A 14410-nucleotide genomic window follows, 5' to 3' on the forward strand; every position below is an offset into this window, starting at 1 on the left:
GTGCTCCAATGTGGGTCTCTGTCTCTATCTCCATCCATCGCCAGATGAAGGTTCTATGGTGATATGCAAGATATACATCAGTGTGGCTATGGGATAGGGCCAGTTCAGGTGCCCTGTCCTCTGCTGCTGTTGTTATTTAACCACACAATGCTTGTGAGATGGCTCCGCAGGCAACGGAGCTTGCTGCCGACCCTGAGTCCAGAACCCTCATGATGGAAGGGACAAACTGACTCTAGAATATTATCCTCCGACTTCCACATGTGGGCTGTCATGTGAGCATGCTCATGTGCACGCATACAAGCATTCGTGTGTGCGCACTACACACATACACACAGAAGCACTCTCTAAATGTAAAAATAAACGAATTAAGGCTATCAATGCAGTATGTATGGTGAAGCTTCAAGTAATCTCAATATTTGTGATTCACTTGAAGGCTCTGACTGCAGCTTCATCCCAGATCCCAGATGGAGTGAACCCTGAGATTTAACAGTCTTCTTAAATAGATGAACCAGCAGTTTTCTTCCCAGAACTTTACTCATGACTAGAATTCAGAGCAGTAACCGGATGAATGACTGTAATATTTAAGAGGAATGTGGTCTGTGTTGGTTTTTCTGGACCTCAAATGTTAGCATTGAAAACATTTGAGTTTTTTTTTTTATTCTCTGTTGTTTTGTTGCTCTTGTCAGCTGAGAAAGTCCCTCTGTTTCTGAACTACAGCCCTAAGGAACTATGCTAATACCAGCAATTTAGAGATAACAGAAAAGAATGAAAAAAATCCCCCCCGAAAGTATTTAGGAAGTTAAGGTGCTCTAGTATCAGATGCCTTGACAAAAGGACCAAATGAGCAAAAAAGAAGCCTGGCTGGTTTGGATGTCAGGTGAGACCCAAGTTAACAAATGATGCAGGGATTCCTTTTATTACTTTACTTTTAAAACTGAAAATCTCAGAAGCACCTTGCAGACCAGCACAAGGTCCTAGAAATTCTGCTATCCATTAAGGCATCAGACTTAGATGGAAGGGCTAAATGTTTTTGCAGAATTAAGACCCTGGGTTTTACAGGTCCATCCCTTCAGATTTCAATTCTTCCTTCTGTGATGGTTCCTAGTGAAATCCTGGTCCAGGTGATGGGAGTTGATATAAATTGAATTGGCTAGTCTGTGGGGTCACTGGCAGTAGGACCAGGATTTATCCCTAGTGCTTGAACTGGCATCTAGGAGCACAGTCTTTTTGGAGTGATACCTTGCTCAACCTAGATATAGGAGGGAGGGCCTTGAGCTCATCTTAAAGTGAAGTGTCAGACTTGTTGGCTCCCCATGAGAAAGAAGCCTTACCCTTTCTGAGGAGTGGATGGGGATTGGAGGAAGATGGGGGAGGTGGGAGGAGGGGAAGGAGGAAGAATGGGGATAGCCATGTAAAATGAGAAAAGATTGTATTAAAAAATTCTTAATAAAAAGAAAAAATAAATTAAATTCTGATGTAGCAGCTTTGGGAGACATTTGTTAGCTGCAAATGCAAAAGCCTGCTCTCCTCTGGCCCACCTAGGACAAACCGCCAGTCAAGTGTATCACTGCCCCATTCCTTCTGTCTGTCATTTGATTAGTTTAGACCAATATGTAAATAAAGAGCAACTGAGAGAACTGAAGGTCAAGCAGATTTTTTTTTAATGTGATGACTTAATGGTTTGGACTTCACACCACAGTTCATTTTCGTGGGGAGCAAAATTTGCATAAAACTCCCTGAAAGACTGACAGTGGAAGCTCCATGGAATATGTGGGGATTTCTCTCACTCCTGGCCTATTGGTCACGGATGACCTATGGGATTGTGTGTCCTCCCTTAGAGCCAACTGCTTATCTTGCTGTCTGCAGGTCCTCAAACGGCCCCTTAGATAGAATTCAAGGGTCTCTGTACTTGGCTGGAAGATAGCTATGTTCTTCCTTTTGACTTGTGGAACTCATCACTGTCTTCGTAAATCAGTGATGATTCAAACCACAGAGGCACAAACAGTTCCTGGGACTTCCGTCAGAATCAGATTGGTCTTTTCTTATCCCATTACAGCTGTTGGACATATCTCAAAATAGCATCTGTGTTTACCATTACAGTGACTGAAGTTCATTGCTGGGTTCTCTTATTTAACATTTTAATAATATAGTACATATGAAAATACTATGCTTATTACTTAGATTATTGCTGTCAACCTCTTGGTTGCAGTCTTATGTTTAAAATTTTGCACATGAAACCATTCTAAGGAGGGATCCGTGGGCTTTGTCAGGCAGTCACAGTGGCATTAGAAGGTTAAACACTGCAATTATAGGCCAGGGGTTGGCAGGCCTTTTCTTGGGGGGGTCAGATAGCATTTTTGCTCCACCAGAAGTATGAGGTCTGTCTCCACTTCTCTGCTATACCACTGTCCTAAGAAAGCACCTGTGGGCTTTAGGACCTCAGTGATGTGTTCCCATAAAGGTTGACAGCTGGGTTTCCTTGACCATTGTTAGGGTATCCGGTTATTCCTAATATTTAATTTCCTCAAGCACCCCTATTAAAAGAGTCATGTGAACATCTATTCATGCAAGCCCATGTTATTAACATATGTGTACAAATCATGGGCAAGAGATTTAGAGGTGAATAAGCTGTGACTCAATATTTTGGACAGTGCCATGAGGGATACAGATGAGCGTAGTCCAGAGTGGAGTGACACACCAGAGGGAGGGACACCAGCTTCAGGGAATGTGCGCTTGGCATCGAACTTATTTTTAATCTTGAAAGTTTTAATCGACGCATCGAAGTTGCACATATTAGTGGGCGACCCAGTTTTGAAGATCCCTGGGCAGGATTCTTACAGTAGCTAGGAAAGAGACATCAGAGATAACTGCAGAAGAGGAGGCAGGGAGCAGTCTGAAAGGCTTAGGCTAGAGGAAGCCACTTAAGCAATGGCTTAGAGGCAAGAAGGAAATGTTCTCGGAATTGCTTAGAAAGCCTGGAGCTATGCGTGGTAAGAGAAGAGTAAGCTGGGGTCAGACCAAGAAAGGCATTAAGAGTTTGCTTTCTATCCTGAAGGGAAAAGGGAACCACAGAAAGTTTTAAGGGGGAGAGCGATTTCAGTATTTGCATTTTGAAAGACTAAGCAGACTTCTCAAGGAACCTAGAGACCAACAGGACAAAGTCCCAATGATCCATGAGCTTGCAGTCTAGAAGGGAAGACAGAGAAGTTAAAGAAACTGTATCTGAAGGTGGTAATCAGTGTGGTAACCTGCAGAGTTGGGGTCCAGGCACCAGGAGATTTCGGACACCCACAACACTGGCACATGAGCTGAGGCTCACGAAGAATAAAATTGGGGAACTGGAGATCATCTTAAGTCATTAGTGAATGCAATGTCCTTCAGCAAATGTTAAATGTTAAATAGGAGAGTCATCAGAGCTTTGAAATAGGTCAGATGTATCTGGTGGTACTGTAGGCTTGGCCCACTCTACCTCCGACTGGAGGGCAGCCTCTGCCCTCCGGACCATTCTGCATGTGTTACTATGTCCCCTGGAGTGTGGCTTTCTGCTCCAACAAAGTCTACTCTCTAAAACAGTTTCCTGGTGTGAAGTAACCAGTTTCCTAGTTAATGCTTGTAAGATGTCTAAGTTTCACTTCACCTCAGCTTCAAGGGCACCGTTCTCAAGTTGTGAACGATGATGGATTTGAAGGTACTTGAACTAATTGGGGAGATCCTGACCAACCATTTTTCAAAAGGAGGTTGCGATACAATAAAAAAGAAAATATGAGAGAATGTCACATAGGGCATAAGCAGGGGCTGTGAAACTTGTTTCAGTTGTGTATGTGTGTGTAAGAGAGAAAGAGAGATGTTTATAGGGTCACCGTACCCAGCGCACATTTTTCTGTGGGTCATAGAGAAAGCATTGCTCTGAATCATTGAATAGAATCATTGAATAGATTGAGGTCAGAGGCAGTAAAGTCAGTCCGGCTGCCTACCCTGTTCTGGAAGTCACTTATTACTTAAGCTCCCATGACTGATGGCCACCTGCCTTTGCCCCTACAGCCGTTACTGCCGGGGTCATTCCTCCCAAGGCATGCAGCTTTATTCCTAACCATTCCTATTTGACACCAAAAGGCTTTCCTTCTAATGAGCTGCCATTGGCATCTCTGTAAGAAGCCATTGGACACCCAATTCCCAAGTGGAAAACCCATAAGTGTTCACATCATCATGGCAGGATACAGTCCCTTGTCTCCGAGGCTCACTACATCTTGTGCATTTAAGCCCAGCTGTGCTCACCCTTTGAACTCTGGCTCTAGTGGTCAAGGGCCTGCAGAGTGAACAACCTAGAAAACCACTTCCTGCTCGGAGCAGTGGGCCTTTCCAATAGCAGATGACCCTCAGAGTTCATAGGGAGCATATGTCCACTTCAAAAGTCCAGATTAGTCTTTTCTGCTGTAGGTTTTTACTCTATGGTTTGCCCATAAGTCTACTGAGTTGACTTGCAAAACAAAACAAAACAAAACAAAAAAACAAACATGATTTTTGTTAGTGTCCTGTTAAATTCCATTTGACTTGGTCTTGCCCTTGTACTTACGCTGAGATAATTTCGAATTCTGTCACACATTTAATGGAGAGTGTCTTAGTTAGGGTTACTATTGTTATGATGAAACACCATGACCAAAGCAACTTGGGGAGGAAAGGGTTTATTTTGCCCACAGTTCCATATAAGAGTCAAAGGAAGTCAGGACAGGAACTCAAGTAGGGCAGAAACCTGGAGGCAGGAGCTGATGCAGAGACCACGGAAGAGAGATGCTCAATAGTTTGCTCCTCGTGACTTGCTCAGCCTGCTTTCTTATAGAACCCAGGACCACTCAGCCTAGAAATGGCACTGCCCACAATGAATTGGGCCTTCCTTCATCAATTGCTACATTTTAGATATTTCAGAAAATTTCCTAAAGGCATACCTACAGCCTGATCTTTTGGGGGCATGTTCTCAATTGGGGCTCCCTCCTCAACTGGGTCCCTGATGATGCCAGCTTGTGTCAAGTTGACATAAAACTAGCCAGTACAGAGAGTTCATGTCCCAGATAAATATCTGTATTTCTTAACATTCTTTGGATTGTTTTAAATAAGACTCCTCTTTTGAATTCAAGCTACTAAGGTCTTTATTAATGGTTTTTTAACTTGGTCATGTAAAGCTATTTTTTTTATTCCCTTGAGAATTCTACCCACCACCATCAACTTTTTCTTCTTCTTAACCACTTATACTGTTGTTAGGAACCCATCCCCACGTCCTCTTTTGCCGATTTACCCATTTGAACTTCTCTGAGATACGTGAGTATTCCAGGCAGGCTAATAATTTAGAAACTCATTAAAGCAATAATCATTAAATACTTTGATATGTTTATTTGGGGGCAGACCATCTAAAAATAAATTATCTTTTCTTTCTCATTTTCTTACAAGATCTTCAGTAAAGTGTTTTAAGGTGTTGCAATCCAGTTTCATGTTGTGCTGGTATGATTCCATCCTGCAAAGGTCCTGGAAGAATTGTGTGTGTTTGTTTCTGTGGGAGGGGGTTTATACACCCATGTGCATGTATATCTTGGACATATGTTGCTTTATATGTCCACACTCATCCTATTAGTTATTTCTTATTGCTGTGAAAAAAAAATGCCAGACAGAAACTCCTAAAGGAAGGGAGTTTATTGTGCCTCACAGTTTGAGGGGAATCGTCCACCATGGGGTGGAAGGCATGGTGGTGACAGTTGTTCTAGCTCTGGTGGCAGGAGCTTGAGGCAGGCAGTCACACAGCATCCACAGTCCATAAGCACAGGGAGATGGAAATTGTTGTTCCATTTACTTCCTTTTTCTTCAAGCTGGGGACCCATCCTAGGGAACAGTGTCATCTTCAACTCCAGGAGATCTAATGCCCTTTGTTAGCTTCCCTGACACTTATTTGTAGGCAACACACGCACACACACACACAAACACACACACACACACAAAAGCACGTGCGCTCAATCACACACACAAGCATGTGCGCTCAATCACACACACACACACACACACACACACACACACACACAAATAAAATTTCAAGTACAATTCTTAAAGCGTGCCCTTTTCGCCAACTTCCTCCCCATTCTTTGAGGTTCTGTTCCTGCACTGACTCCCATATGTGCTGTTCCCCCCAGTGACATTATTAGCTCCCCGAGGTAGGCTGTCTTTATACTCCCCTAGGAGCTTCCCAGAATATAACTCCTGTTACGGACCCTGCCAAGGCAGCCACCTGCAGAATTTCATGGGATCAAGAAAATGATCGTTCACTAAGATTTTGATTGGCAATGGGTAAGGTGGTCCAAATATTACTAGGAAAGAAATAAAAGAAAATAAGGTTCTGCATCTTTAGATTAATTATACTCTTTCCATGTTTACAAAGGGAGAACGGTAGATCTGGTTTATAAGCTCTGAGAATCATAATTATCTGTGAGAATAGGATTGAAGCAAAGGGACTTTACTTAGAAAAGTAAAATAAGGCCTCAAAGACAAAATCTTGCTTATAATTTCTGGAAGCCCTCAAACACTTAACAGGCCAGATCATAGCGTTGCTAGTGGTAAGCAATTCTTCCCACTAAAGTGAACCACTGAGTATACCCTGATTACTTTAATTGACTCTTTGAATTTTGAATAGTCGTTCCTGATTCTTATGTGCCTTACCCATACACCTTTACCCAATCCCTCCAAATGCAAGCCATGGATCTCATGGCCTAACCCCTCTGGACCTTGCACGCGCCGTGTCTTGGGAAGAGCTGCAGGTGTGAGCCCCTCCGGTGGCTGGTCCCCTGTACCCACAGCACATCCTCAGTCACCTTCTCTTACCTTGGCCTTTTCATCCTTAGGGAAAGTGTCAGCGGAGTGTTGCTATGGTGACTTGACCGCCAACGTTGTAGTTAGGATGAAATTCCCTCTAGTGGAAGAAGATAAAGCTATTGTTGGGGATGGTTTAAGACAATGCCCCTGCCAGGCTATCTCTCGCGACCTCACCTTTGTACTTTGTACCCCACGAGACTCTGGAAGCAGTGAAATGGAAAACCCAGTACAAAACCAGAGGCAAAGTGTTAAAGGTTTTGAACTGCTATTCAATCACCATGAGCTATATATTATGAAATTAAATGTTAATGATTTCCATCATTTTGTTGGAAATAGTTTTTTGTGTGTGTATGAAATGAAGAGCGAATATAAAATCCTCCCTCCCTCTCCCACTCCTACTACTTTTGCATGAAGATGAAGATGGCTAGAGATATTTGCAAGTAGCCCTGGGTAAACAACTGCACACCCAGAGAAGAGATTAGAGTTCTTTCCTCTGGAAATAGCACAGGGGGAGCTTAGCACATAATGGGAGAGTTTTATCAAAAGCCCACATCTCTCCTGACTTCACTTTTTGGTATCTCCAGTGGCTATCCTCTGTGAGGTGATTCTGTGCTAACGCGAATTTGTAAATGAGTTTCTTTCACTCACTCAGCTTTTCTCTTTGATGATAAAATCGTTTTAGAGAAGAATTCCACCTTTAGGACAAGACAGAAAAGAACTGAACCCTGCTTCCTCCCGTAGGTGCCCTGTGATTTTTTTTCTTTGTCTCCAGACCAGACAGACACTGTTGGGTGGTGTAACGCTTAGCCTCTTGGTGTGGTAAACCTGAGGAATGTCCATTTCTTGAACCTTTAGTAAATCTCTCTAGTGAAAACCTAGGCAAGCACATTTAAGAAATGGAAACCATCCAGGCTTCTTTTATTTCTTTTTCTGATACGTTCTACACAAAAGGCAAGTACCAACATGTTTTGTTTTCCTACTTTTTATAGACCTGTGGGTACGAAGTGTTGAGCACCAGAGAGGGCCAGAGAGCTACCTGAAGGTCTAATAATTGCTCTCTGTCCACGGTCACCACAGTTCTTAACCCAGCATCAAGTGTTTAAATTTAACCTCATCTCTTCAACCCAAGGTGTCCTCAACAGTTGTCAGCTGTGACTTTGTTAAAGTTCCTGCCCTTTCAGAGATTTAGCTTCTCTTTTATATAAAAACAGAAACAAAAAGTTGAGATGTTTAATGTTAGTACGGACTACAGAAGCTGGTTGGAGACTGTAAATGGGTTGAGGCAACAGGACAACAGTTTGTTACTTTGAAACACTTGGCAAGTACTGACAATTAGCAGCCACCAACACCCTCCAGTTAGGCCCCCAGCTATGCACTGCTTTCCCCAAATTCCTCTTTGCCTTTCTCACTGCCCAACATGTTTTTCTTCCTCCCCACTAGCTAGAACATTCAGATAGAGCTACACTGTCCAAAAGAGATGGAGGGTGGCCCTATATGAAGTTTATGTTTTAATTGTGGTATTATGAAGGTAAAAAGAGACAAAATAAATTTTAAAAGTGTTCAGGATGTATTAATTTATGTGTATGAATGTTTTGCCTGCGTGCGTGTATGTGAATCATTCATGTGCCTGACATCCCCTGGGACTGGAATTACATACAAGTGGTTTTGAACTATGGCATGGATCTGGGAACTGAACCCAGGCCTTCTGCAAGAATAAGTGTTCCTGACCACCAAACTAGCTCTCTGATCTATGTAAAATCAATTTTAGTAAAAACATTTTAATTCTCTATATCCAAAATATTATGTCAACATGAATTCAATATAAAGATAAAATAAATGTTATATTTACAAAGGAGATAATTTTCATTTCTTCTTTAAAAACCTGTGTGCATTTTGTACTTAAAATACCTCTTAATTCTTGCAGGCTATGTCTCAGGGGCTCATAGTCATGCGGGTTAGCAGTACATGGGAACTGGGAATGTGCAGTAAACAGCAACTATGAGTTCTTAACTCCGGAAGTAAATAAGTCCCGCCGATAATGGATGGCATTTATTTATAGCATGATGCCAGAGAGGATGCTAAGAATGTATATTTCATGTCATCTTCATGGCAGTACCCTTATCTAGGTCCCTGTATTTTTCATTTTACAAACAGGAAAACTGAGACATAAATACATTAAGGACCAGCTAGTAAATAGCAGAGCTCAGATGTGAACTTGGCTCTATCCATCTCCAGAGATTATACTGGCTTTGTGCATGCTGCTTCATTGGTTGAAAGACTAAATGATGATCAGCCTTCTTTCTCCACAAGGCCCTCAAAAGGACATGTGAAAATTCAGTGCATTGACACAGACATAGTTTATAAAGACTATGAATGTCTGTGAACAAAGTCATCATGGGCGTTCCCATGGCAATTCATGCCGTCGGTCACCCTATAAAACCTGTATTTGTTTACTCGTGAACAGATTGCCAAAAGATAGAATCTCTGCTCTCCTGACCACTGGGAATGAGACTGCCAAGTGGGAGGAGTGTTTAGGGAACATCTGGAAAAATGAAGTTCTTGCCGATGAACTCTCCCATGTTGGGTCTTTTCATCCTGGTCAAGGTCAAACAGGCAGAAGTAGATGGTCTCTAAGCAGTGCCTATAACTGGCCCTAAAGATGATCTACTTGCTTTTATTGGCAGACACTTACAGTTGGTGACGTCATGGTTTGAAAGCAGGACCACTTTCAGATAGGAAATGTTAACTCACTTTTATGAGTCCTGCTCGCAGAGTGAAAACGGTGTTAGCTACCGGTAGCCAGCAAGCCTCTTTTCCCTATGGTATTTCTGAACTGCTGCTTTTCTTATTTTTAATCATTAAAGGCCAGATTCTGACAAGAGCTGGACCACCATCCAAGAGCGGCTGCAGATGGACTCCATAGTTATCAAAGGCCTTACTCCAGACACCAACTACCGGTTTGCTGTGAGAGCCATGAATGCCCATGGCTTCAGCCCACGCAGCCGTCCCAGCAACATCATCCGAACCCTGGGTGAGTTCTGTGTCTGTCCTGAAGGACATGAACAACCATGCCACCATGGTTGCCTCTCAAAGCCTCACTTGCCTGGGGTTTCTTAGTGCCCAACAGACGAATAGCCTGGGACAGGGCTCTCCTCGGGTTTCCTCCTGCAGTTTTCCCCAGACCTTTGAAAGTTCAACTCACCACAGGGACACAGACTATTTCTGTTCCTAGGCAGCCAGGGAAGGTTTATTTTTGCATCGTCCTTGGGGGAGTTTGTAGTTGGTTTTCGTTCACAATCACAGGGCAGTGATACAGCAAATGAGATGTACAGTCTCTCCCTGTCTCTCATCTTTTGAGAAGGTGAGCTCATCTTGGAACACAGGGAGGAGGACTAAGATTCCCCCCACCCTAGATTGTTCAGGGTCCATTGTTGCCTGCCAGATCAAGGACTTTCAGCAGAGTGTGGTGGACCCCTCTAATCTCATGACTTGGGAGGCTGAAGCAGGAGGATTAGTCTTAATTCAAAGCCAGCCCAGGCTACTTACTAAGTAAGAGTTTGTCTTAAAAACAACCAAACAACACAAACAAAACAAAAGGACCTTCAGGTCACAGAAGTCCTTCTAAGTGGTGGTGAACAAGTCTCAGAAAAGATGCTAGCATGCTAACATGTGACTCGGGGGACTAAGTTGACTGTTTAAGTTCTCATGGTACCTCTGGGGATCTGGAGGAAGCTTAGGGCAAAGGTGAGCAAATAAACTGAGGATTTTCTTCATGTCTCCGGTTTGGGGTTTAACAAGTTGTCACATGATGTCAAAAGTTGTTCTTCCATTCAAAGGGTTCAAGGAAGCTAGCCCAGCCCAGCCCAGGCCAGCTTCACAGCCTTTGTGCTTAGGAACTGGAGTCACAGTTACATAAACCTAGAACCCTGGGTAGTGAGGTCTCAGAAGGGAGGCCCGAGCACATTCTCCTTTGAAAGCTTTGTCTTTGCAGCTGAGCCCATGAATTCTTCCAGAAGAGCCCTGCAGCTGCTGCAGGCCCTGTTTACCCAAGGGAGGGAGGGGCTCTGAAAGGGAAGCCTACCCTAGGTAGCTAGTTTCCCACTGACTTGCACAAAGCCTTACTTTTGTTGTTAGGATCTGAACTAGCCATCCCCCCCCCCCCCCCACCATCTCCTCATAAAATACCCACATAGCTGCCTTCCAAGGCTAGATCCACTAGGGCCCACAAGTCCTGGTGATTCCGGCTCTTCTAAACATCCTGTAACCTTTGATGCTGGAGTTCCCTTCTTCAACTTGAATTTTTGGGGTGTGCAGAGAGGCCTCACCTCTAAAACGACCCCCCTTTCTTCCTATTCCCCCACCACGCAACAATGACAATGGGCCATTCATTGTTTCCCCTTCTTCAGAATGGAGAAGCTGTGCAAGCCGAGTCTTAAAATGAAGCTCCTCCTTCCACAAACCACTGCATAGCTACTACCCTGAGTACGATTCAGACTGATGGAACCTTTCTGCCAGCGTGAAGTAGCACAGGAGAGGTTAAGTAAGGCTGATGATTTAGTTGGCAGGTGCTGGGCGATGGTCTGTGTAGAATCTAAGTTCTAGGAGGTGCAGCAGCACGGAATCCAGCTTCCAACATGTGCATTTCTTTCTTTTTTTTTTTTCCTTTCTCTATAAAACAGTTTTATAAAGAAATATCCCTTTATTGCAAGTCTTCTTTGTGTCCCTTGTAGTCATATTTACGGTCTGTGTTTCAGTCCCGCCCCCCGATAGCCATGTCTATTACCTTGAGAATGTCGTAGAAGTACAGTTGTACAGTATAGAACTGGGATGTCTCAGCTGCTCTTGGAGCCATCAGATAATGATGGGGGTGGGGGTCAGGGCCCAGCCTCTGCTGGGCCAAAGTGAAGAGAGCATGGTTTGGGTAGAACCTTGATAGGTGTGTGCCTCTTCTGCTTCAGCCTCACTCAAACACATGATGGAATGGGAGGAAAAATAATAATTAAGACTCTAAGTCCTCTTGTGAGAAACAGGGTTCTTTCGATCATTCGGAATGATCGAACTATTCTGAATTTACCTCAGGCCTCTCATGGGAGGCTCCTCACCATTCTGTTCTCACGTTGTATCCATGAGGAAATAGAAAATTGAAAAATAAATGGATAAATAAATTTTTAAAAGACTAAAATTCTTTTCTCCGGCTTCTTATCCCCATCCTGCTGTATTTTTTTTTTTTTTAATTCCAGGCGAGAAACACCAACAGCGTTATAATCTGCCTTTGATCTCATAAATGACTAATTGATAGGCCAAGCTGGGGACCTTGTAGGACGTGCACCCTGCCCATCTGCTGGTCACTTACCAACTGAGCTCCATGCTTAGCTCAGTCAGGAAGCACGGGGCAGGCAATAGAGGACACAAAAAAGAGACAGGGCAGAAGTAAAGTGCGTGGATTCATTCTTTTCTTTACAGACCAAGATTTAAGCAAAACTAATACATGTATAATCAATCCTGAGGTTATGTAACCTCCCCTGAGGGATGGACTATGGCCTTCCGACCCCAAATCATTTCATTTCTAATGTTCCATCCTTGTAATTATAGTCAAAGAAGGAATCAATATATTCTTTACTGAAGTGGATCTGGGGTCCTCAGGGCAGTCCCCCGTAGACGTATTCTTTACTGAAGTGGATCTGGGGTCCTCAGGGCAGTCCCCCGTAGACGTGTTCTTTACTGAAGTGGATCTGGGGTCCTCAGGGCAGTCCCCCGTAGACGTATTCTTTACTGAAGTGGATCTGGGGTCCTCAGGGCAGTCCCCCGTAGACGTGTTCTTTACTGAAGTGGATCTGGGGTCCTCAGGGCAGTCCCCCGTAGACGTGTTCTTTACTGAAGTGGATCTGGGGTCCTCAGGGCAGTCCCCCGTAGACATATTCTTTACTGAAGTGGATCTGGGGTCCTCAGGGCAGTCCCCCGTAGACGTGTTCTTTACTGAAGTGGATCTGGGGTCCTCAGGGCAGTCCCCCGTAGACGTATTCTTTACTGAAGTGGATCTGGGGTCCTCAGGGCAGTCCCCCGTAGACGTGTTCTTTACTGAAGTGGATCTGGGGTCCTCAGGGCAGTCCCCCGTAGACGTATTCTTTACTGAAGTGGATCTGGGGTCCTCAGGGCAGTCCCCCGTAGACGTATTCTTTACTGAAGTGGATCTGGGGTCCTCAGGGCAGTCCCCCGTAGACGTATTCTTTACTGAAGTGGATCTGGGGTCCTCAGGGCAGTCCCCCGTAGACGTGTTCTTTTTGTTCCTGCCAATAGTCATTTTGTTCCCTACCGCCACAGGCCTTTGGCACCTCTGCACGGAGCTCAGATCTTTCCGTGACTGTGGCGGCCCTCTCTGTTCTGCTTTTTAGGTCATTGCTCACTTCCTTAGGCTTTGTTATCCTCAGGCCCCTGCTTCATGTCCTCCCTAGCAATGTCACCATCTGGAACTATTGCGTCATTTCATGTACATCTCCCCTGACAGCGAGATCCTTGCTGGGGTTGATAGCCTTGGTCAGTGCTGACTGCCCATCCCCTTCCACCATGCCATCTATGGCACGTCACTATTGAGCTCATGTGTGAGTGCCACTTAGCCAGCCAAGAGGCTGTTTTAGAGGTTGAGTAGCTGCACGCTGATGTGAAGGCAGAGGCCAGGCCGGCGAGGGTGATCGAGAAGACCGCCCACGTCCAAAGCGGGCACACAGTAGTAAAGTCCTTAAGCAAAAATATACAAACCTCCAAGACTGCAATGTGGCATAAGTAAGGGGAAAGTAAATAGGACAAAAGAAAGAAAGAGAGAGGGACTGGATGGAGGAAGAAGCCCCAGGAAATTTAAATTCAAGGCCCTAGGGGTGGAAAAGAAGCCTTGCTGATGGGGTGGCTAGGAGAAGTATTTGCATCCTATTCCAAAGCAAGCCCTCTGATCTCCTCCCCCCTCCCCCCCCCCCCCCCCGTGCTCTTTCCTAAACATCAGAATAAGCCCTACTGTTTCTTCTTCACCTTTGCCTCTGGTCCTAAGTCTCACCGCAGTAGTCTCAGATCTTCAAAGGCTTCGAAGAAATGTTTTGGTTGGGTTTTTGCCATCACCTAAAACCAAGATTTTCTACAGTTTTCGACCTTCCCCTTCCAGCGATCTGAGGCAGACCCACAAGGTTCCAATTAGTCCTATTTCTGCAGTAAATGCTTCCCACGTCCTCCCATCCTTCCCGGTGCCTAGTGATGTCTGTTTCTGTCTTCGATGGCTCAGTGTCTGTGTGCGACTCTGGCTTTTGCTCACTTATGCTCTGAGATTGGGGCCTGTACTTTTACCTTCCCAGTTCTCACCACAGAGACCGGCTTTAGTACACTAAGGTTCCCAGGTACATGTTACAGATATGGCCACAGAGCAGATTCGGTCTATCCCCAGTCTCAAGTAAAGCTCACTGTTTGGTAGCATTGCCTCAAATTGACTGTAGCCAGAGTGCAGAGAGGAAACACGTGGAGACAGGGTGAGCATGCACAAAGTCCCAAGTGGGATTCCCCAGAACCACATCGATGGTGT

At 44.5% G+C, this 14410-nt stretch overlaps 1 protein-coding gene across 2 annotated transcripts in view; it reads left to right on the forward strand.

Moving 5' to 3' along the window:
* Egflam (EGF like, fibronectin type III and laminin G domains) overlaps positions 1-14410 on the forward strand; it is a 163026-nt gene that overhangs the window by 83954 nt on the left and 64662 nt on the right. For both annotated transcript variants that reach the window (XM_038321574.2, XM_038321575.2), the window contains exon 6: positions 9714-9880. In XM_038321574.2, coding sequence (XP_038177502.1) covers positions 9714-9880 — 167 coding nt within the window. The remainder of the gene's footprint in view (positions 1-9713; positions 9881-14410) is intronic.

Source organism: Arvicola amphibius, chromosome 3 (assembly GCF_903992535.2).
Source record: "Arvicola amphibius chromosome 3, mArvAmp1.2, whole genome shotgun sequence".
NCBI classification, from domain to species: Eukaryota; Metazoa; Chordata; class Mammalia; order Rodentia; family Cricetidae; genus Arvicola; species Arvicola amphibius.